Source organism: Fusarium flagelliforme, assembly GCF_020744385.1.
Source record: "Fusarium flagelliforme strain FIESC 12 MPI-CAGE-AA-0113 chromosome Unknown B0J16scaffold_2, whole genome shotgun sequence".
Lineage (NCBI taxonomy): Eukaryota > Fungi > Ascomycota > Sordariomycetes > Hypocreales > Nectriaceae > Fusarium > Fusarium flagelliforme.
In genome coordinates this window covers 6,413,339-6,435,123 of record NW_025763504.1, presented here as the reverse complement: position 1 = coordinate 6,435,123, position 21,785 = coordinate 6,413,339, and the positions used below count along the sequence as shown (strand labels likewise).

The 21,785-nt window shown below is 49.3% G+C and overlaps 8 protein-coding genes across 8 annotated transcripts; 5 read left to right on the top strand and 3 right to left on the bottom strand.

Moving 5' to 3' along the window:
• Positions 1-1,467: 1,467 nt before the first annotated feature.
• Positions 1,468-3,908, top strand: B0J16DRAFT_86110 (uncharacterized protein). Its single transcript, XM_046134587.1, has one exon. The coding sequence runs from the start codon at positions 1,949-1,951 to the stop codon at positions 3,779-3,781; it is 1,833 nt and encodes a 610-aa protein (XP_045987744.1). The 5' UTR covers positions 1,468-1,948; the 3' UTR covers positions 3,782-3,908.
• Positions 3,909-4,547: 639 nt separating this feature from the next.
• On the top strand, positions 4,548-5,211 carry B0J16DRAFT_336091 (uncharacterized protein). Its single transcript, XM_046127167.1, has one exon. It carries the CDS (start codon positions 4,904-4,906, stop codon positions 5,132-5,134), a length of 231 nt encoding a protein of 76 aa, XP_045987743.1. The 5' UTR covers positions 4,548-4,903; the 3' UTR covers positions 5,135-5,211.
• A 1,372-nt stretch (positions 5,212-6,583) lies between these two features.
• Positions 6,584-10,716, bottom strand: B0J16DRAFT_86095 (uncharacterized protein). The gene is made up of 5 exons (XM_046134585.1): positions 10,253-10,716; positions 9,954-10,172; positions 9,259-9,901; positions 9,130-9,202; positions 6,584-9,076 (listed from the first exon to the last, which is right to left on the bottom strand). The coding sequence occupies exons 1-5, from the start codon at positions 10,557-10,559 to the stop codon at positions 6,638-6,640; spliced, it is 3,681 nt and encodes a 1,226-aa protein (XP_045987742.1). The 5' UTR covers positions 10,560-10,716; the 3' UTR covers positions 6,584-6,637.
• A 23-nt stretch (positions 10,717-10,739) lies between these two features.
• B0J16DRAFT_336088 (uncharacterized protein) lies at positions 10,740-12,761 on the top strand. The gene has a single exon (XM_046127166.1). The coding sequence runs from the start codon at positions 10,796-10,798 to the stop codon at positions 12,425-12,427; it is 1,632 nt and encodes a 543-aa protein (XP_045987741.1). The 5' UTR covers positions 10,740-10,795; the 3' UTR covers positions 12,428-12,761.
• A 985-nt stretch (positions 12,762-13,746) lies between these two features.
• On the top strand, positions 13,747-14,532 carry B0J16DRAFT_336087 (uncharacterized protein). Its single transcript, XM_046127165.1, has one exon. The coding sequence runs from the start codon at positions 14,066-14,068 to the stop codon at positions 14,375-14,377; it is 312 nt and encodes a 103-aa protein (XP_045987740.1). The 5' UTR covers positions 13,747-14,065; the 3' UTR covers positions 14,378-14,532.
• Positions 14,533-14,869: 337 nt separating this feature from the next.
• B0J16DRAFT_369904 (uncharacterized protein) lies at positions 14,870-18,096 on the top strand. Its single transcript, XM_046130313.1, has 2 exons — positions 14,870-16,085; positions 16,133-18,096. Exons 1-2 carry the CDS (start codon positions 14,900-14,902, stop codon positions 17,974-17,976), a joined length of 3,030 nt encoding a protein of 1,009 aa, XP_045987739.1. The 5' UTR covers positions 14,870-14,899; the 3' UTR covers positions 17,977-18,096.
• On the bottom strand, positions 18,097-19,925 carry B0J16DRAFT_412397 (uncharacterized protein). The gene is made up of 4 exons (XM_046133296.1): positions 19,514-19,925; positions 19,391-19,469; positions 19,177-19,340; positions 18,097-19,129 (listed from the first exon to the last, which is right to left on the bottom strand). Exons 1-4 carry the CDS (start codon positions 19,566-19,568, stop codon positions 18,189-18,191), a joined length of 1,239 nt encoding a protein of 412 aa, XP_045987738.1. The 5' UTR covers positions 19,569-19,925; the 3' UTR covers positions 18,097-18,188.
• Position 19,926: 1 nt separating this feature from the next.
• Positions 19,927-21,251, bottom strand: B0J16DRAFT_369902 (uncharacterized protein; the record flags this gene model as incomplete). Its single annotated transcript, XM_046130312.1, has 5 exons — positions 19,927-20,227; positions 20,284-20,459; positions 20,492-20,577; positions 20,636-20,907; positions 21,052-21,251. The coding sequence occupies 5 exons, from the start codon at positions 21,249-21,251 to the stop codon at positions 20,161-20,163; spliced, it is 801 nt and encodes a 266-aa protein (XP_045987737.1). The 3' UTR covers positions 19,927-20,160.
• Positions 21,252-21,785: the final 534 nt, after the last annotated feature.

Below are 21,785 nucleotides of genomic sequence, written 5' to 3'. Positions count from 1 at the left end.
TGAGATAAACTCTCTTCTATCTGCCGCTGTGTCTTTACTGTATGTTTCCGTTCATGAACAAAGCCATTGTTTCAAAAAACACCGGTTGCCGTCTTGTCGATCACGGTAGTTTCAATTGGATCTGAGCCACAAACAATATGTTATGCACGGGCTTGTTTCCCTTGCTTCCAACACAGCCAGCCTCTTTTAGGACCTCAGGCTCTCCGCCCAATTGGCGGATTCGACGGCCCCACTTCCCAGAAGCCCTGAAAACCCTCTGTAGAATGCGCTGTAAGCATCCGCTGGAGTATCACGACAGAACCAAGGACATCAGCCTATGATTGTTTCTCTACAGCTTCTCCTCATCACCTTATTCCCACGTCACGCCTGCATCCTTGTCGCAACAAATTAACATTCAGCCGCCAGAAGAGAGAGAACAGAACACAGCAGGGCAGCAACATGTCTCCCCCGCCTTGGAAACCTTGAACGTCAGCCAACCCTTTATCCCTGCATCCACGAACGAGGTATAACGCTGCTTTTCTATACCTCTTGTACAGCATGTTGAGAACGCAACCGTACAGAATCATTTCATCACCGCTTGGAAATCATTGTGCAGAAGGATTAAGAGGAGTAAAAGTCAAAAGCCACCTCACCGGTCATCTTTCCCCAACCTAAACCCACAATGTAGCATCACCAGACCTACATGTAGAAGTTATACTTGGTAACATCCAATGATAAGGTACAACACCACGATAATAACCTTGGCTGTAGCCGCGGTTCAGTACAGTTGAGTAGCAACAACGTCAGCTGTGCAGTCAGTTGCAGTTCCTCCTCATGTAGTCGCGCCCAATCCTCGGTTCAATAACACGTGGACGACCGAGCGCTTGTTCTCTCAAGTTACAACTTGAATACTTGCTGTGCTCTTCTGCCGCGCGATGAACCCTGCCCAGCCGCCGATTGTCAATCGTGCCATGCCAACACCATCTCGTGATATTTACTATAGACATGCCCCGCCATTTGGAGCTTCCACTTTCTCTCAAACGTCTCAATCAATTGATCTGATATCCTACCAACTTTGAAACCATCATCGTCATTGAATCTTTCGTTCATCATCACCACTTTCTGTCGCTTGTTACGAGTCACACCCGCCTCACGAGGTCATAACCAACCAGCACCGTTGAAAGGCGGGCCAAAGTCTAAAAAGCAACCAGCAACGGGGGACTTTGTTTTTCTTGAGTCGAACGTCTATTGGGTCCCTAGGTCCAAACGTCAACAAGAAAAAAAAAAAACAAGAGTCAGCCAGCTCGGCTTTTCACACTAGCTTCCTTTGCACTGAGTCTGCCGAACACAGCCCACTTGAGAGAGAAGACAGAGAGGAAAGAGGAACTCCACTACCGAAACCGTTTCCTCGTTGACTCCTACCCAACGCCAAACCCCACCAGGTCTCTTTTTTTTCTTAGACTCACAGGAAAAAAGTTGCAAGCAGAAACCAGAGCCCAGCGTCCAAGCCCAGGCTTGGAAGGACCAGGACCCGCCCCGCGCTCGCACCTGCCACCCCTGTTCCCAGAGCCCACCCACCAGCAACACAACTTTCCGCTTCCATTAGCCATTCCTTCCCAGAATCCCACCCCGGTCTCAGTCTCTTAGTCTTGGAGGGAAAGAAAGTCAACCCCCGGTCCCCGGATCCGCCGCCACTTGGCCCGACAGCAACAGCGACAGCGCAAAGAAATACGTACCGGTCAAAAACCCACTAAACCCTCCTTGGGCTGCGGTCACCACAGGCTGGGCTTCTCTTTAGACTATCATCCCGAGGCATCCCTCCAACTTCTTGTTTTCCTCTTTCTCTTCCCACCCTTCCCAACCCAAAACAAAAACAACATAATATAGCAATCCTGGAGAAAACAAAGTCGACCGCTCGCTTCTTCGACTCTCCCTATCCATCACGGCCTCGACCGTAAAGGCCGACATCATGTCGCCCAAGCTCAAGCCGCTGCTTCTGCCGCAGATGGTGGAGGATCGCCGCAAGTGGGAAGTACAACAAGTTAGCCCCGAGACAGACCTCTCATACGTCTACTACACAACAAATTCGTCCTCGTCCGATGTTGCTTCACCACTCACTCCGACTTTCTCTCCTGGCAAGGGTCACTACCGCATGTCCAGCTCGACGTCTTCTCTCGATCTGCCACCGCAATTGAACGAAAGTCCTGTGTCTCCTACGCCATCGGTCCACACAAAACCCCCAATGCGATCATTGCCTGATGTTCAAGAAGAGCCTTTGGAACCCGAAACAAACAACTACGACGACGATGCCGACCGTAATAGTCTTGCTCCTTCGGACCAGTTTAGTCTCTATGACTGCTTGTGTATGTCTTGTTCGTCTGGTCAGGCCGTCATATCTTCCCGCAAGGAGTCGTGTTTGGCCTGCCACCTTCGCAATCGTGGAGTTACTAACCAAGCCTCTTCCCGTGTAGGCGACAACCAATGTGAGCCCCGAAATAGTTCCGAGGATATCATGTTTGACGGCAACATTGTTGGCGACTACGATATCGACTACGACATGGGTTTCTTGAGTGACGGTGACATGCCCATGGACGAGCGCTCCCGCAAGAAGAGATCAGGTAGCGAGTCACCCTTTGCCGGCCTCACGTCACGCATCGGTGCCCGCTTCCCCAACATGTCAATCTGGAAGCCAAACGGCCGTCGAGGCAACCCCATGATGTCGCCCAGCACCGAACTCAGCTTGGAAAGTGTTGTACTGTCTGGAGGTCCTTCAAGTCGGTCGTCATCCATGTCTGCGCCCAGCCGACCCGGTCAGGAGCGCGCAATGGAAAACACTGGACTCCCTACTCCTGCAGTATCTTACTATGGAAGCACCGAGAGTATCAACCTACCCGCGCCTATCGACATCGAAAAGGCGCAAGCTCTTATCGAGCGATCCGACCTTGAGCGAGAGCGAGGCATGGCCACAACACCTCTACTACCTCCATTAATGACCAGCCCTCTCTGTGGACCCCCACCAGAGTCTCCTCTCCAATCACCAACCATCGCACCACCCTCTTCGACTACCGAAGTCCCGTCGCCAGTCCCTTCTGCGACACAGTTCCCTCGACCATCTCTAAGCACGAAGCCTTCAGTGTCATCCTTCCGCTTTGGTTCCAACAGTCCCGAGATTCCACTTCCCCTCCCATCGATCCTGCAGGAGTACGACGAGTGGTCTGATCGCCTTGGTCATGCCAACTTCACCATCACCCCGCAGCCTTATCAACCCGAGACTGTGAACATGGAGACCCTTCAGCAGCTGCGCAACGATTGGGACACTGCACGATGCAACTACACCAAGCACCTTGTACGCACAGGAGAGAATTATGGCGAGACCAGCAAGATCTACGCTCATACCGAGGCCAAATGGACCGACATCGAAAAGCGATGGAGGACAACCCACGATGGACTCATGGCCCAGATCGTGGAAGCCACCAGCTCTGCTCCCGGTTCAACAAGTGGTTCACGAAGCCGCAGCCGTGGCCGTGGACGAGCACGAGCCAACAGTGGCGGTTCCATGCTTGGTCGACCCCCTCCCCTGGACGATGTTTTTGCTGGTATGCAATGGAAGCGCCTCGAGGATGGACTGCCCAGCGCTATTCCCCGTCTGGTGGATGCGGATGGCAAGTTCCCCGCCCGAGGCGACGAGGACATTGTAGGACCTATGCAACGGGACGAGGTGATGCTACGGACGCACAGCGAGGAGCGCAAGAGCGCACGATTCTGGAAAAACCTCGCAGGCAAAGTTGGCCTGCGAAAGTAATTCCCTTGACCTAACGATCAACTTAATGACCTACGACATGACGACTAGACCACACTAGAAGTCATTGATGAGCCAGCTATCATGGGGTTGCTTGGCGTTTTATCTTCTTTCATGTTTTTTTTTGCAACATTTTTTACAGAGATACCCCGACTCATGTCATTCCTTTTCATTTTTGGGACATTGAACCCCATATAGCCACGACGGCATCACCACATACCTTCGGTCTTACGACACCTGCACATATTGTTTATTGTTTAGAGATGTACATAATTGGAAGTGCGGGGCGTTGAACAGAGGACCTGGATAACGAAAAAGCGAGAGAAAAGTTTAGACGGGAACTTGGGTACCAAAACAGCAAGAACAATGCGCAGAGCAGCGCTGGAGTTTCGATTTGCTTTTTCTACAATTTTCATTGTTTCCCCCGCCACGGATGGATGTGCACGACATCATCCATGCTTGCACAAACACACACAAACATTTTAACCCCCGGACATTGCAAATGCAAAGGTCATTAATGGGTTGAAGTGTTGGAAGCAAGGGAACATGTCACAACGGGGATGACTGTGTGTACAATCATCATTTGCTTTTGGCGTATTGGATTGGGTGGTGGTTGAGGGGACGATATTAATGGCTGTCGATCTTGGACAGCTTCTCCGGCCTTGCAGTGTTCAAGGTGTCGAGGAGATAGTCAGAAGAAAGCTGATTTAAAATAATAAAAAAATATCTAAAATACTTGCTGTTGCTCATGACTGTGACTGCCTGCCTACCTGATAATTTGCCTTACTACGAGGTTGGTTGACTCACTGAATGACGATAACTATAGGTTGACTGATGGATGGTAACTACGAGTAGGTTGACAGCATGCAGTGAAAGGCCCCTTGATTAGTAAAAGTCGTGATCCCAAACACGGTCTATCCAAGCGAAGCGAAGCACGATAACCTATCAATCAGTTTCGTTTCCTTTGGTGACACCCTCACACGGCACGACGCGACCCTCCACTATGAAGTTAGGCACCCCCTCTTTTGGTTGCTATGGCCCCCTCATTTTGGACACGAGAAGTGTTTGTGTTTGTGGGGGTTGGGCTTGTATTGGTGGTGTTTTTATATATACGTTTGGTGGGTGATGTCTTGTGTGTCTGGGTCTTGGGTTTGTATGTACTTGTCATGTTGGATACAGACTTGCGCCATGGCTTATGTTTCGTTTCAAACAAAAGGGGGAAAGATGAGCCGTGGTTTTGACAGCAGATCTGATGTTTCACTTGAATGCGGGTTGCCGTTTATGAGGGTTTTATTTACACTTTTCTTTGTCACTGTTTGTGATTCTTGGTTGGGTAAATGTTTGTGTGTTGGTTGATCGTGATTGATGGAACTGTGAGATGTGCGGGCTGGACGGGTAGATGCATTGATCGGAAACTGAATGCTTTATTTAGATGAGGAGGGGAGGTTGTGGAGGGGAAGTGAGGGAGAGGTACTGGGAGGTTGGAGTGACGTCTGACGTGTGGGGGTGGGACGGGGAATCCTTGTGAGTGCAGCTTTGCATTTGACATCCTGGATGTTTGAGGTGAGTGAAGTTTTACAAACAGCATTCACTTATGTTGGGTATTAAGAGGTACTTCTATTGCAGTGGGGGAAGCAGGGAGAGTAAGTGAGACTATCATGAGTATTGGACTGTATTTCGGAATCTTGCTTGATGGGATGGATTATTGTTGATATTGGGGTGGTGTGGCTTGGATTGGGGTGGCTGGTCCAGCCACCCGTCAAGTTTGGAAGCAAGGAGGATGGGACTTTACTACGGATACAGCCAGGCTTTTACCATGGTTGTCTGAAACCGACTAAGCGCCATAACTGAATGATTGAGCATTGCACTGAATATATGGCAGGCTGGGAATAATTACTGATACCGCCGTCACTATTGGAAGAAGTCCGCCGAGAAAGACGACTTTATATCGTGGCTATCTGTTCATACTGAAATGATAGCGCAGACTGAGCTCTCTGAGCTGAGAAGGGTGATTCTGTGGTCTGGATTCTGCCTCATCACATTTTGAGAAGAAGGGTACGCAGATAGAACCAACACTTCAATGGATGCCTCTAGCACCAAGACTCTCACTTCGCACGTTGGGACATTTGGGGGAAGGAATCCACTGACCGTAAAAATGACCGTCCGACGTTCCCTCCTCAACATGCTAGGTCCGTGATCTTACCCCGTGGAAACCTTTAACAAGCCCTCAACTGCACTTGTAAACTTCTTCTGCATGAGGAGCCCTCCCCTTAGTCCGCCTCAACTATGTCCCGGTTGGTGCATGATGATGGTCAGTATAGATCCATTTCAGCCAACAACCGGCGGATCCCAAGATGTTTCTCGACGATTATGATCAACGAAATAGATCCTCCCACTTTGCACATCTTGTCTTATCTCCCAACCGGGCGGCAAAGTTCCCCCATGATGCCAAATGGTCTTTAGAACCTCGATACTCATCTCAATACCTCTTGCATATCCATCCGGTGTTGGATCTCTCATCTCAACATAGCCCTTACTCCTTATTTGCGGACTGATGGCGCCAAGAAGGAGTTCAAGACCATTGTACGAACTTTCGGGCATGACATGGAGCAGGCCGTCATCGTCAACATATTCCACCATAGTCTGGCCATCATCTCGTGGTTCATATGGCGCTGGCCCTTCGCCCTCCCATGGCAGCCGTCTAGACCATTCATTGTCTGGGTCGAGGACACTCGCTTCCGACCTTGATGCTAGAGTGAATTTATCAGTAAAACAGCGCGGGAACGAATGAAAGATAGTTTGACAGTCTTACAATCGAGTATGGAAACGTGGATCATAGTATGGCCTTTTTCCAAAGCATTATTTACGCGGAGCACTAGCTATGATAAGCTCAATGTTCTTTCGGAATGTGGCCGTCTCCCTTGATCCTAACTCCCTGATTGCCCGTGGCGGCGGGTCATGCATGCGATGTACGGCAAGCCCCAAGGCCGTGATGCCATGCTGGCGGCGAGGGCTCAGAGTTTCTATATCAACATCTGCGCCCGATTCAAGGAGGATCTCGACACATGCTATGTTTCCAAGGCCACTGGCAAGATGTAGGGCGGTTCCGTTCATTGTACTTTCTACTGCGTTGACCTTTTCTGGGAATAACTGGATGATGTACCTTAGCATCGCAGCCTGTGTCGAAATGGTGCTACTGTCGGACAAAGGTGGTTTCGACATCAAGAGATGAGTTATGAGTGAATCTCCAGTTTGTGAGTTGGCGATGAATGAGGGTTTGCCGTATCTCTGCACAAAGTATTCTAGGCGATCGAATCCAAAGTCAATCTTGTATACCGTCAATGCGTGCACCAGCTTAGCAAAGGCTGTAAAGCCCGTCTCCTGATCCGGCCCCAGTAGTCGATCCATGTCAGCGTCGACAGCCATCATTTCCATGACTGTTTTGGCCCCATTCAAGGTAGGATTTCGCATCAGCGCCCACGTGAAAGGAGTTGATCTGTCGCGCGCTCGATCGTAAATACTGGCTCCCCTCCTGAGCAATTCTTCACAGTATCCGGCCCATTCTTGTGTGACAGCTGACTGAAGAGCCCCTCGACCTGCCGCGCCTTTCAGTTGAAGAAGCTCCGGGTACTCCTCCACGAGAATCAGGAAAATATCGCGCGAGTCAGAGTAGATAGCTCGCTGAAGTGCATTGTACCCGCCAAAGCTCTCTGTATTTGAAAAGATCGGCAACAGCTCTACTCCGCCCTCTTTAAGATGTGTGACGAACAATCTGAAAGCTTGGGTATCTCCGGTATAGACAGCATAGGACAGGGCCGTAGACTGTGGCTCATCATATCGAGTCCTTTGTATAGGGTCAGCTCCGTGTTTCAAAAGAAACGAGCAAGTCCGTTCTTTCGCTTTCTTGAAACTTGCTCGATGCAGATATCTTCTATCAAGCAATAGCCGCTTATCTGCGTCCATTGCTTTGAGAAGTAACTGCGTGTAATTTGCCGGCGTGATTCCTCGGAACGGCTCCTCGAGTACAAGATCCATCTCTACTGCATTAGTACCTGCCATAAGGAAGCGGGTTCGTAGCTGTAAGGTGTTTGGAGTATCTGCAATCCCCAGTGATGGGTTCACGGAAGATGAATAGAGTTGTACTGCTAATTGGAGCATCTTATCGTGGTTTAGGGAACAAAGTAAAGTAAGAAGACTGCAGTAGTCTGCAGGGCTGATCTGAAGCTGAGGCCGGGAGTGCGACCTAAGTATTGCCTCAAAAAGAATTGGTCGGTTCTTGAACATCGCCCACATTAGCGGTATACCAGCCCCCAATGACATCCTGTCGGTTCGTTCTGCCACAGTATCCATGGCTACTTCACCCAAGCTTGCTCCGCGATCAAGGTAGCGTGGGAGAAGATCAGCCGCATGGTGGTCGTCCATGATGGAAAGACAATGGGCTATACTGAGACCCTCAGTGCTGATATGGTCGACTTGAGCTCCATGGTCCAAAAGAAAGGTGGCAATCTCGGGGTTGTTGGCCCGCGTGGCATAGAATATCGGGGTCTCGTTCCGAAGATTGGTGACGTTGATATCAGCTTGGGCCTCAATCACTAGGTATCTCACGAGATCTAGTCGTCCAACTGCCGAGGCTACATGAAGGGCCCGCTCTCCAACCATCTCGCTACCAAACCGAGCCTCGACTTCAAGGTCAACAACTGCATGATCAGCATAAATGGGATTCATGATCCTCTCAAGATATGGCTTGATACGAACAATCTGTGGCTCTGCTCGGCCCCAAGCCATCTTTTGAGCCATACTCCCAGCTATAGTCGCTAGTACAGGATTGGTAGCTTGTAAGCATGAGATGTTTGAACGGAAACCGGCAAGGATGGCGTGGGTATTCCAGAGTCTCCGCGGCACATATGTTTGAACACGGCTTCTGGTGGATTCCTCCAGAGGACAGAACCAATACTGGGCATTGCCTTCGTGAGACTGAGCGGCTAGAGCAAGCCACTCTATAGCAATCGATTCAACCACAACTGTTCCCAAACCGAGAAGGTATGATAGCGCGATATTTAGTGCTATAGGGGCAAGCATCTGAAGTTCCGGCCGTGTCCATAATTGGGACCGATTACGGCCTTCTTCGGCTCGAATGTAGTCATACAGGGCCTCTTCACTGCCTGTGAAGTCCTCATCGACGTCGCGTGCAAAAATTGGACTTACTCTTGCCTTTATATCATTGCCTATTGCGAGAAGGGTTTGCAACATCCTTTCCTTGAAAGGTCGAGATCGACACATGTATGAAGGATGAATGGCCTATAATGATGTTAGAATAAGTTTCGCGCTGTCAGATACGTTTGAAGACCTGCCAGTAGTCCCGGTATGGGCCGGTTTTCCCAATAAGAAGGATCATACATCGCCGTACTAGGGGGGCCTGTGAATCTGCGTATCATCAGTCAGGGACAGCCACATATCATTTGAAAAGTACTTTTCCATACCCAGATAATCTGCCATTCCCTTGCTCCCTCAGTAAGAGCACAAGGTGCATGGTTGACAACCGCGATGATGGCTGGCACGGAAGAGAAGATGCGAACAAGAGAGCGAGCGGGAGCGGTGACGGACCGTCACCCAGAGGTGATACCGAGTTCACTGCAAGACGTAGAGGGCTTTCGGGGTGATCATCAGGATATAGTTTGTGCAACATAATCACCTTGGCTTTATCGTCCGGGGTCATGCAATAACGGATACGGGTTTCCAAGAAGCTTCCACCCTGTGGAATCCATCCCGAAGGACACCACATCGTTGCAATCACCATACCGAATGAGTATGTGTCCGCCAACTGCCAATCGATGTTTCTTTCACCGAGAACCACCTCTGGCGGCTGCCACACTGGTGTTCCTGTCGTAAACCTCGCTGATGCATACGTCAAGACCGGGGCTACACCACTAAAGTCGGAGATCTTTGCGACTATACCACGGGAAGGATGTTTGCACAGGATAATATTTCCTGGCTTGACATCTCCGTGGACGAGACCGAGGGAATGTAGAACGTGAAGACCAAGAGCGATATCGATTGTCAGGTTTGTTTTTCGCTCGATAGTTCCATATGATCTTAGTTGCTGCATTGAATCCTCGAGGGTATCTAAGCCATAGGTATTTGTTTCATTCTGAAAAGCGATAGTATGTGTACTTACTGTAGGTTGCAAGCTCCAGGCCAAGTGCGGGAACGATGCTATTACCATCCCAGCCGACAAAGAGCAGTCTGCAAATATTCTCATGTTCTCGCAACTCTGGATGACAAAATACTCGCAACTCTTGAAGCAGCCACGCATGTATCCTTTCAGTGCCCTCCTGATCGGCGCCACTTGTAGTTCTGGGCGCCTGATGATATCTCTTACAAGCAACTAAGGTTCCTGCCACCAAACCAGGTTAGTAACGTTGATGTAGCTAGTTGCTGCTTGAGTGGGTAGTAGTAAAGAAACAGGTTACCAACCGGCTGGACAGTCTGGTGATACATCCTTCTCCATTTGTAGCACTGATACGTTGCTCGAAATTCCATGACCCAAGAAAACTGACTGAGGTACTTTACCCCCTGTGACTGAGCCAAATTGGCCTACTGGCAGGTCATAGTGAGGTATCTCAAATTGAATGGCCAGGACGAAGATTGAAAAGACGTCTGGTGTAGTCCTCTCAAAGAAGAGAGATTCTTGTTCTCCTAGCGTAAGATCTGCAATGGACGTGACAAGGGCGGCATCGTCATCACTTGCATCACCACGGACGATAGAAGATAGTTCAGGCATCTCGGTCAACCTGGTACTTGGATGATTGAGAGAAACCACTGATGCTTCCGGTTTCTGAAGCGATCATTTTCGGGACGAGAGGTGTTGGGTATGGTATCAACCAAGTCGAGGCTGCCATCCGAGCGGGGTTGGGAACACTTGCATATAGATAAGCAGCCACATTTTCTCGCATTTAAATGCGACCATAACCACGGCGAAGCTGGATCATCTCAAACTGGTTCACAATACCCTAAACGATGGATCCAGCAAGTGCAACTCTTAGTGCCGTGGGCTTACTTATAGCCTTCAAAGGCGCAGTCGATAGCTATGTAATGTTGACAGACATCTTCGCCTCGGACCCCGGCCTCAACTACCAGGCTCTACTGTACAACATCGAGCAGATCATACTCCAGACTTGGGGCGAGAGAATGAAGATTGCCGATACAAAAGAGTGTCTCATAAACAACGAGCCGCCTCTCATTCAAGACGCCGTCGGGAGGATCATGGCCGAGATTGCCACTACGCTTGATGCAGCGGCTGAATGGGTCTCCAAGAAGTACTCAATCGATCCTTTCGATCCAAACCAGATACAAACGAGTACCACGACCAATGACTTCAATACCAACAGCCCATGGATCGCGAAACTGAAGGAACAGCGACACAAGTTGAAACACTTACAACGATTCAGCTGGGTCGCGAAAGATAAGAAGAACTTTGAGGAAATCAACCAGAAACTCGCAACTCTAAATCAGAAGCTCCATAGTCTTGTGGGTGTCTGCGATGAGACAAGGCTAGTGACGGCCATCAGCGACAAGTTGGATTCACGTTTGTCTCTCGCAAATCTATCGAGCGGAGGCAACCAACCATCATCCACGTTGCTTGATCTTGTCAGCCGTCTTCAATCAATCCAGGAAGAGGACGTCGAGGCAGCATCAGCTCGAGTCAAGAGTATCCCCGCAAAATGCATTCAGCATCTAGACACTGAAAACCAGAGAAAGGATATCCAACGAACACTTGCCAGCTATCAATCGACTACTTCACTACCCGAGACAGTCCTCCTCGAATGGAAATACATTGAAGTATGGAATAAGGACCAGTCTCAACTTATCAAACGAATCCGAGCCTTGGGTGCTCTTTTAAGTACCGGAAACGCCCAGAATTTCCACAGGCTCGACTGCCTAGGTATCTTTGACGATTTAGACCACGAGAAACAATTTAATGGGTCACGGCGTATTGCACTCGTCTATAAACTTCCGCGATCCCGCATGCTTCCACAGAAACCCCCAAGTCTACTGGATATTCTCAAGCTCGCAAAGAAGGATCGAACTCGCCCACCATTAGGACAAAGATTTGAGCTCGCCTACCAGCTTGCCTCTGCGATATCTCTGTTCCATGCAGCGAAGTGGATTCACAAATCCTTCAGCAGCGATTGCGTAGTATTCCCGGGTGTAGCAAATTCCATTACGGACCCTGCTATCGTTGGATTCCAGTACAGCCGTCCAGCCAAGGATGAATCTCTTGAGAAGACGTCAGGACTTGTGCGTTCGGAGCTCCAGTTATACATCCATCCTAGCGTTGATTCAGGGTGGACCAAAGCTAAAGAGATATATAGCTTAGGTATTGTCCTCCTCGAAATCGCATACTGGAGGCCAATTTTCGAAGAGAAGTATCGCAAGATGGTGGCGTTGGACGTGGTGATGGCTCTGAAAGGCGAGGTGTGTGGTAAGTTTGGCCAGGACCTTGAAGGCATGGTGGGAGAAACTCTTATGAACGCTGTGCGATGGTGTATATCCTGTCCTGAAGATTATATAGGGCCATATGCGGAGGCAGGGTTGTCGACCCTATTCTTCCAGAATGTGGTAGAGCCACTGTCGACGCTCAAGGCATGAGAAGGAAGTGGTTAGGTAGATGAGGAGTTGTGACTGTGTCGTTGGGAAAGGGATGAGCTGAACTTGACAGAGAGCATGAGGGAAGTAGCTATTTATGTATAGATTGAAGCGCAGCACACGGTGAACATGACAATGTGGATGCAACTAGATAAGCGCCTGGGTTTAGGTAGACTCCGAGGCCTTGATTATGCTGATAGCTCATATGTCTGGGTAACAAGGCAACCGATAAGGCAAAGACTATTGATCATCGCCTTGAACCATTTTGTTTGGAAGCTAGTAGAAGCTACTATCCAAGGCCTAGATATAAGTGTTGCCTTACTCGCTTCCCACCCACCAGACTCTGAGTTTCTTCCTTTCAGCCCTTTTACTGAATGTGATAGGCTATTGTAAATGTCAACTAAGATAACTCTAGAATCTTGAACTGAACATGAGACCGATCTATCGGTTGCCTGCAGATGCGCTATAGAAATGTGCTCAACGTTCTGCACATCACAATCATATCATCAAAGAGGATTTGAGACCAGCCCTCTAGTCTAGACTTGGTTCGTTCGTTCGCCTTCTATCTATTCCTGGGGAACAGTGGACTGAGATGAGAAAGGGAAAAGCCCCTGGGATAATAGGTACGCCTTGTGCGCGGACACTAGGAGCGAGACTCTTTCTGTCGATAATGGCCACAAGAGACGGCCTATCGATCGTTATTTGGCGAATTATACGTGAGATTGCCGCCGCGGGAGCAGTTCCGCCGGCCTTGACCACGGCTTCATGCATTACTAGCGCTCAGCCATCTTGGAAGCAGACCCTTATTCAGCTTAATCGAAGCAATGTCTCAGACCTTCAACGGACGCTTCCATATCAGGCCATTTATCCTGGTGAGAATGTGTTTCCCCAGGTTCTACTTAAGCTTGTGTACAGGTCTAGGCAGAATGGCGATATTGAATGATTTTCTGTGTCTCTCAATTCTGAGTGTCAAATTGCACAGCTATGGCTTCTATAGGTACTACTCAAATATCTTTTGCGTCTTGCATCTGACAATATTCAGGATTCAGCGGCGGTGTTCCGCGAGAAAACAACGCCCCCGAAGTCTACGATGAACATCTACCGGAGCATGTCCTCGGACAGACGACAAACGAGGGAACTAATGTTGTAGCTCAAAATGTTGCGAAAGTCGAGATAGCCTCCTAGGTTATTGAGAGCCCTGTAGTAGAGTCTAAGCCATCTCTTATCTGCGGTAAACAAGGTCCAGACAAAGGAAAAGATGTCATCTAATTGTGGTGGCTTGTGTAGGAACTAAACGGAAAATTTTCTACATTGTTCTAGCTGTCGTCCTTCTACTCATCGTAGCTATTATTGGCGGCACTGTGGGAGGTATACTTGGGAATCGGGCTGGTTCTGGTTCATCTACTACCGAGATCGCTATCGCAACAACATCTCTGGATCCAAGCAGCACGTATGTGATCCCATATCCCGAGGCAGATAACGCCGACTAACGTGTTATATAGCGCATCCTCTGGCGAGACGGCTATTACAACATCCTCCACATATTCAAGTACGGCAGATCCAACCACGTAAGTGATTGCCATCCATCGAAAGTCTACCTTCGCTGACATATCCTCCAGTTCAGCCATTGCAGAAGAAACCATGACTCCGAGCCCGACTACATCCACAGCTACATCAACATCCAGCGCCCCATGCAGCGAAGGAACTGTCGCCGCCGGTGAAACACAAAACTATCTCGGCCTCTGCAAATTCTCGTGCGCATACGGATACTGTCCACCAGGACCCTGTACATGCACAAGCCACGGCGATGGAAAGCCCTTGCCTCCAGAGACAGGAGTTCAAGGCTGTCCTCTTCCTGGTTCAAGTGAAGGATATCGCGGGTTGTGTTCTTTTGCTTGTAACCATGGGTATTGTCCGCCGGGAGCCTGCACTACAGAGTGCTCGGCGGGTTGAGAAACAACGGTGCCAGATCTCTGTGATGGCCCGACTGTGTACATCCCATACCTAGATTATCAGTTATTCATAAGTACCCAAGATATGTAGTAACATCTTAGGATAGATGAAGGTGTCTATTCCCATCTCTTAGGCTAGTCAACTGGAGGTGCGGGAAGAACACAACCGGGACATCAAGCAGATAACATCTCTAACAAAAAAGCGGCATCTAAAAACGCCTTGCCGAAGTCTTTTCCCTAAACAGCATCCTGCTTCAATAGCGCGCCACGAAGTCCAAGATGCAGACATATAAGTGGTTGCGCATTTGCGGCTGAGAACCCTGGTACAGGCTGAAAGAAAACGCACAGCACAACGGCATGAGCACTTAATCTTTCAGCATATCAAGTCACAGGAACCATGTTGCATTGGAGGAATTGACAGGGGAATGCACTTTAACAGAGAGGGTATAATAAATGCCAAGAGGGGTACTTGTCTATCTGCCGTCTTGGTTCCCCCCGCTTCTGCTTTTTCGTGTAAGTCAAGATGGAGCCTCAACGAGTTTTGCAACATGCGAATACTATGCCCCAAGGCTTATCGCATCAGAGATCTGTTGCCAGAAAACCTGTTGGGAAACCGTCTTTAGGGTCACCGCAGGTTGTTTCTCTTCCTCATCGGCCTGCGCCTCAGCAGCAGCACTCACAGGGCGGTTATCCTCCTCATGTCCAACAGCAACAGAATCAAATACAACAACAGCGACCTCAGTCTTACCATCCTGGACAGCAGATTCATCCCGGATATCAACAGAGTCCGAGTCAAATCCAAAATGCTCAACCTGCCATTCAGTCCACTCAGAGTGTGCAGCAACAGCAGGTGCAACCGGCTCAGCACCTTCCGCAACAGCAACAAGTGCAAAACCAGCATCATCAACCCCAAGCACAAACGAGCCAGCAACAACAACCTCATCAACAAATACCTCAACAGCTGAACCAACAACAACCACAGACACCAATCCAGCATGTCCAGGGACAGCCTCAACACCTGCCACCCCCGCAACAGCTGCAATCACTGCCACAACAGCACACCCAAGGGCAGCAACAGCAGCAAGTGCAAACCCAACATCCTCATCAACCTCAACCCCAAGCGACCCAGCAACAACAACCTCATCAAGTATATCAACAGTTAGCACAACAACAATCACAGGTTCCGATTCAAAATGTACAGTCGCAACCCCAACACCACTCACCCCTGCAGCAGCTGCAGGAATCACTGCTGCAACAGTACGCCCAAGGGCAGGAACAGCCGTACCAACAACACTCCCCGATACAACAACAGCAAATTTCGACACAGAATCAACACCCCCAGCAACAACCTTTCAGTCCGACAGGCTCAGCTCCAAACATTGCGCAGCAGCCAGCTCAGCCCACACCCCCAAACGTCCACCAAACACAAACACCGCCAGCAAGCTCAACACCTCAACTTCAGCATGCCGACCCTGGCCAAGCATACATCAACTCATCCATCGCTGATCACGGAAGACCTGCAAGCATCATCGGTAGCAGCCCTACTATCGCTACGCCTGCCACAACTGTCGCAAGCGTTGCGTCGCCAAGTGTGGTGAGCACTCCAGCATGGGATCCCAGTGCTGCTCCTCCGATTCAGCAAGCCCCGACGGTCGATATCAGACGCACATCCACCGGACAGCCTAAGCTGTGCAATCATTGTCGAAAGGGTGAGTAGACTTGGCAACGTTCAGAGTAAATTGGCTTACCATGATAGCGATCCCCCTCAACGTATCAGTATACACCTGTCTCATCTGCAGTACCGCACACATCGCGACAAGCTTCTGTGTCTGGTGCTTCACCTCCAACGCAGTCAACACTTCCCACAACCACGACAAGTCTTACTACGCGACCGAATCCGATCCCCGCGTCCAACCCTCAGTGCAAGATGCAACAACGCATATTTGGACGATCCGAAAGAATGTCTCTGGAAGACTTTGGTACACACACAATGCCACCGGGCTCAAGACGCACCTCAAACCGACGGCAGCGGCCTTATCTGGGTTCTCGGGATTGCCACCGGGCTGGGACGAGCGAAGGACGCCTGACGGTCGGACATTCTACTTCAACAAGAGAATGGGAACAAGCGCTTGGACGAAGCCAGCCAATTCTCTTCCCGACGGGTGGAAAGAGTTGAGAACGCCAGATGCCGTGCCTTTCTATGTCAACGAACAGCTTGGACTGTCAACCTGGGATCGACCAGGACAGCAGCCACGGCAAACGAAGCAGGGCAATAAAGTGGTAGTCAGGCGGAGGCCTGCGCCAGGCCAGCCGAACACTCCACAGAATGTCGGCGACAACATTCTTTCCGCTACGATCAACGCAGCCAGACTCACCGGTCAAGGTGTCGAGTCCGCCAGCAGACAAGTCGGAAAGCTAGGAAAGAAGAAGAACTGGAGGAAGCTGGGAAGGATGCTCAATCAGGTCAATGGAATAAACGGTGATAATTCTGGAAGTGATGGCGAGTACAACGATTACAATGATGACAGTGGTTTCGGTTTTGGCGATGACTCGGGCGGCTACCAAGATCAACAACAAGGGCAGTTCCAACAGGGTTTTGACTTTCAGCAGTCCTCCTCGGAGCAGACCTTCGACTTTGGGGACAACCAACAGCAAGCGGCGTTCCAGCAGCCTGCCTATGAGCAACAGACGACGTTCGAGTATTCTGTGCAGTCAGGTTATGAACAATCTGCGTTTGACCAACAGCCTGGACAGTTCAGTGTTACGACAGAGGTCTCTTACACGACCGAGTCGCAGCCGTCCTTCGAACAACAGACCTTCGAACAACCGGCCTTCGAGACGCAACAGGATCAATACGGTCAGCAAATGTACGAGCAGCAACCTGGTCTCCAGGATCAGCAACAATCCATGTTCGAGCCGATGGTGAACCAAGAGTCTATCACTGTGACTTCTCAAACGACTGATACATTTGAGCCTGTTCCACCAAACCAGCAAGATAATTGTATGCCACCGCCTATGCCACAAGAGTCTTATATACAGCCAGCACCTCAACCTGTATACCAAGCCCCCCTGCAACAGACATACCCTGCTCAGCAGTACGTCTACGAGCCGGGCCAAGTTCAGATGCAACAGCAACAGGTCACCGTCTCTTACCAAGTGCCCACGTACACTTTCGAGCCAACACCGACCACCGTGCCGCAGCAACAAACACCACAGCCTGTCCAGCCAATATGTATTCCGAATAACCAGCCTGAGATCATCACTAGTGATGCGCATCTCGTCGAAGTTCCTGGTACACCCGACACTACAACTCTTGTGCTGAATAGTGGATATGGTGGCAACGACATCCTCGCCGGTACCAGCTTTGCCGCAGGACAGAACGTTGTAGTGTCGCAACCACCGCAAGATGATGTTGTGTTCCAAGTCACCGTCGAGCAGACGCGGTCGCCCTTGGTGCAGACAACATGTGGACCAGAGCCAGTGGTGGTTCAAGAGCATAATACTCCGGGAAAGACAGATGCGTTCGTGTCTGTTGATGCTGTGGCGATTGAGAATAGCTTTTCTGCGACCGCGGCCAACAACTGTAAGGACTATATCTAATGGAGTCGAGTGGTCTTTCTTTTTGTTTAGTGACTGCATGGTGTTTGGAGCATACGAGCTTGGATCTACGAATATGAATAAGACTACTTGGAACACGATAGCGTAGCAAGATCTCTTTCTTCTTATTTTATAATCCAATATACGAGAACGCCTCCTATCTGTATACCATACAATCTATCCAACCCAGTACCAAAACATGACAAACCCCTCTACTAGGCCATCTCATAACTATCAAATTGACTATCACCCCGTTTAATCTTCCTCCTCAAATCCCTAAGTGTATTCGGCTCCTCCTCCTCCCCAATCCAAACAGGCTGGAAACTCTTCTGCCACAACCACCACACTCCGCAAGTGATCAAAGTAACAGGAATCGCAATAACGAAATACATCCAAATTTCTTTGTTAACAGTCCACTCACCAGTATCATCACTCACGTTGAAAAACGACATACTGAACAGCGCAGAAATAAACGTCGCTGGTAAGAATGTTAGTGTTACAAAGGCAATCGTCTTCATCGCTGCGCTGTCGGTTTGTGTCGCTTTGCCGATTTTGACAGCTATCCGAGAATCGTACTGCGCGACGCTGTGGAAAGCGAGTTGGACTTCGTTTAGAAGTCGTTCTTTGTTTGCGCTGGCGCGATGGCGCAGACTGGAGAGGATGTGGTCGTACCACAGTAATCGCTCTCCAACACGTCGATATCCCGCTCGCACTTTCCTTTCCATGCTCATCTCATCTTGAAAAGACTTATGCTGTGCAATAATAGAAGCCACAGTTTTCTCAGCAACCTCCAACGTCTCCGAGACGTGAATAGCATGTCTAGCTGTATCATGCATAAACCGATACCTTGGATTCGGCTTCTCACGACTCTTCTGCTTTTCGATATCGCGGACACGATCGCGGATGGCCCAGACGCTGTTGTCTTGTAATGTAGAAAACTCCTCTAAAAGATGAAGGTAGAACCAGAATGGATCGCTGAGAGTTTCGTTATGCATAGAGGTAGGAAACACCTTTCTGAGGCGATGTTTACCGGGAACTTCGAAGATGATGAGAATCGTTTTTTGGGATGAGGCGATCCAGCGGGTGAAGATGTTGAATTTATACCATTCGTGGGAGTTGTCGTGTAGTTGTTTGGCCATGAATCGCGACCATGTATCTATCACCGTTAGCAAAACATCTCGTAGGGTAGAGAAAGTCACTTACTCAATGATGCTATTTCACCATTATCATCGCGAAACGTCTCACTTCCAAAATATCCATTCGATCTTCGACTATAACCCGCCCACCAGAGCTCTGGCATGAGGAACTCATCTGTGAAGTATTTGCGACAGGATGGGCAGTCGCGGACTTTATCTGCGTCTGCGTAACTAATTTTGTTAGTACGCGTTTAGTTAACGTGAGGTGGTGAATGACTTACATGACTGTTACATGAGAATCCGGTCGTATAGTCAACTCGGCTGAACGAGGATTCGTTGGTCCGTTCCATTCATCGTTATCTACTACTGTTAGTGTTGAAGATTAATGCTTGTCGTGGACGGACCTTTATTCCATGCCAAGACGCAAAAGTCACTGCAGTTCTGATGTTTTGCGGTCATTTTGGCAGTTTGTTCAAAGTGGACTTGGGTGTAGTCGAGACTGGGCGTCTTTGAAGCTGCGCGTACTTGAGAATTGGGTACTCGACAATTAGGCGGACTCGGTAGTCTTGAAAATCGGGTGTAGCGTCGCTTCTTAATACATACACCATCAGAAACATCAGATCATATTCTAGGCAGAATATTTGGAGGCGGTGCGAAGTTGTGAAACATTGTTGGTGATGAGTTCTGTAGCTGAGCCTCAATTACGCGGGAACCAATCGGTTATCGTGAGGTTGCATGCATGCGCCCGGCTGGAGTGTAAGCGCCTAGATGTGGGTAAGGCGTATCGCGCAGGCATCAATCTGCAGCAAAAATGAGATGCTATTTAATGGACTTGCAGTAATGGCGCTTTGTGTTTTGGTGTTTGTAATTTATTATGCTGAGGTACTGCCTCGGGGTGCGTACCCTGGAGCTCGAGATACTACCACCACGCTGCTTGGAATGAAGCTTCAGTCGCTCAATTCACCGCTCATCAATACGCCTTATGCATGTTTCTCCCAACATGGTTTCCGTTCGTCCACGGCAGCAACCTCTCATCCAACCTAGCGATGAACTACCGAAGAAGAGACATGCGCTCAAGCGGAAAGCCAACAAGCCTATCGGACTCAGCTTCGTAGTCCCTGTGCAACCATCCACATTAGCAGATACCATCAACATTCACGATGCTAAAACATACCACACAATCCCAAGTAGCTCCATGTCTGTAGCAAACCAATTTTCGGAATCCTTTACAACCTTGCGCTTCTCCTTCTTGGCACCAAAGTCCGCCTGTCTTCGGACTCGTCGTAGGAATCGCAAGTTGGGAATGTCGATCGGCGGTTCGAGGTTGTCTTGCATCTGTAGCTGTGTTAGCTGGGATTGTTGTAGATGAGTATATAACTTACAATGATGTCTTCGGATGATTGCGTAGTTAGTGCTTTCTTGGTTGTCTTGACCTCGGCCTGTGCAGCGCCAACTCGGTTGCGCTTGACTTGGAGCTTCTGGAGCTGTGTTAGGTGGACGTCGCAGAGCTGGAGTAGATGACTTACGTCGGTGTCCTTCTAAGATCGCGCAGCTAGGGCTTTCTTGACTGTCGTGGTCTTCGGTATGTGTTTGGATGATCGAGAAGCTGATGTTCTCTTGACACGTTTGGCTTTGTTCGCTGAGATGACAGTTGGGGGTTTCTTGGTGATGAGCTTTGTGGTGGAGGAGATTTGGAGACCGCTGCACTGAATCACTAACGCTTTTTCGTAATCCAACATTGTACGTATACACGGAGAATATAATGAGTAGGTGATTTCGAGTTCCATGGTGGAAATGTCTGTCGATATTCACAAAAGGATGTCTTGGGAGGAATGAATGAATGAATGAATGAAGGGACAGAAACAGACTGGAAGTCCCATGTTTCCAACATGTCAACAGAGATTTGTAACGGCAGGAATTGTGAACATATTGACTGGACTACCTCAAGGATGCGCCCGCTTTTCTCGGTGATATGGCATTTGGGAAGGAGCACCAGTGTGAGAGGACAGAGTAGGAGATGTTTAATCCACCAACATTGTCCTCCATGCTTTCATCTTCAGCCATACTTGTAGCCACGAACTTCCGCTTTGAGACGATAAAGCCAGCTTTGATTGTTGACTGCCCATATTCTCCTATACTCATGAAGTTCCTGTCTCCAATCTCCGCATTTGTGATCAGCGCTGATACACATGAGCCGCAAGTCTAGACCTGCAAGACCCGAGGAGTCGGTAGTGGAACGGCTATGTACAACGCCGATCATTATGTGTCTCCCATTTATCAACACCAAGAATGCGATGGAAATAGTGTACATGCGGATATGAATAGCCTCAACTGGAATCGCAATGCTGGCGTCATGATCATGCACCACTATGGTATCAATCGCCATACACCCCGGAGCCGATCTCCGTAGCACAGTAGCAGAACGGATGTCAAGATAATAGATCTCGATAAATTCTTCATCAAAACAGTAAATAATCGTCATAAATAAAACAAGCTTTTCTTCTCGCCTCTTCTTAAAAAAGAAAAGAAATTGGAGATAATGGCATCACTTGAACATCAACGTTGATGTCAACCCCGCACGCCACTGCGACTGAAGACAAACGGAGGCAGTCCGTCGCGGGAGAGCGACACAGTAAATTGCCTCTATCAGTGGCGATCCTATCAAGATACGCATCC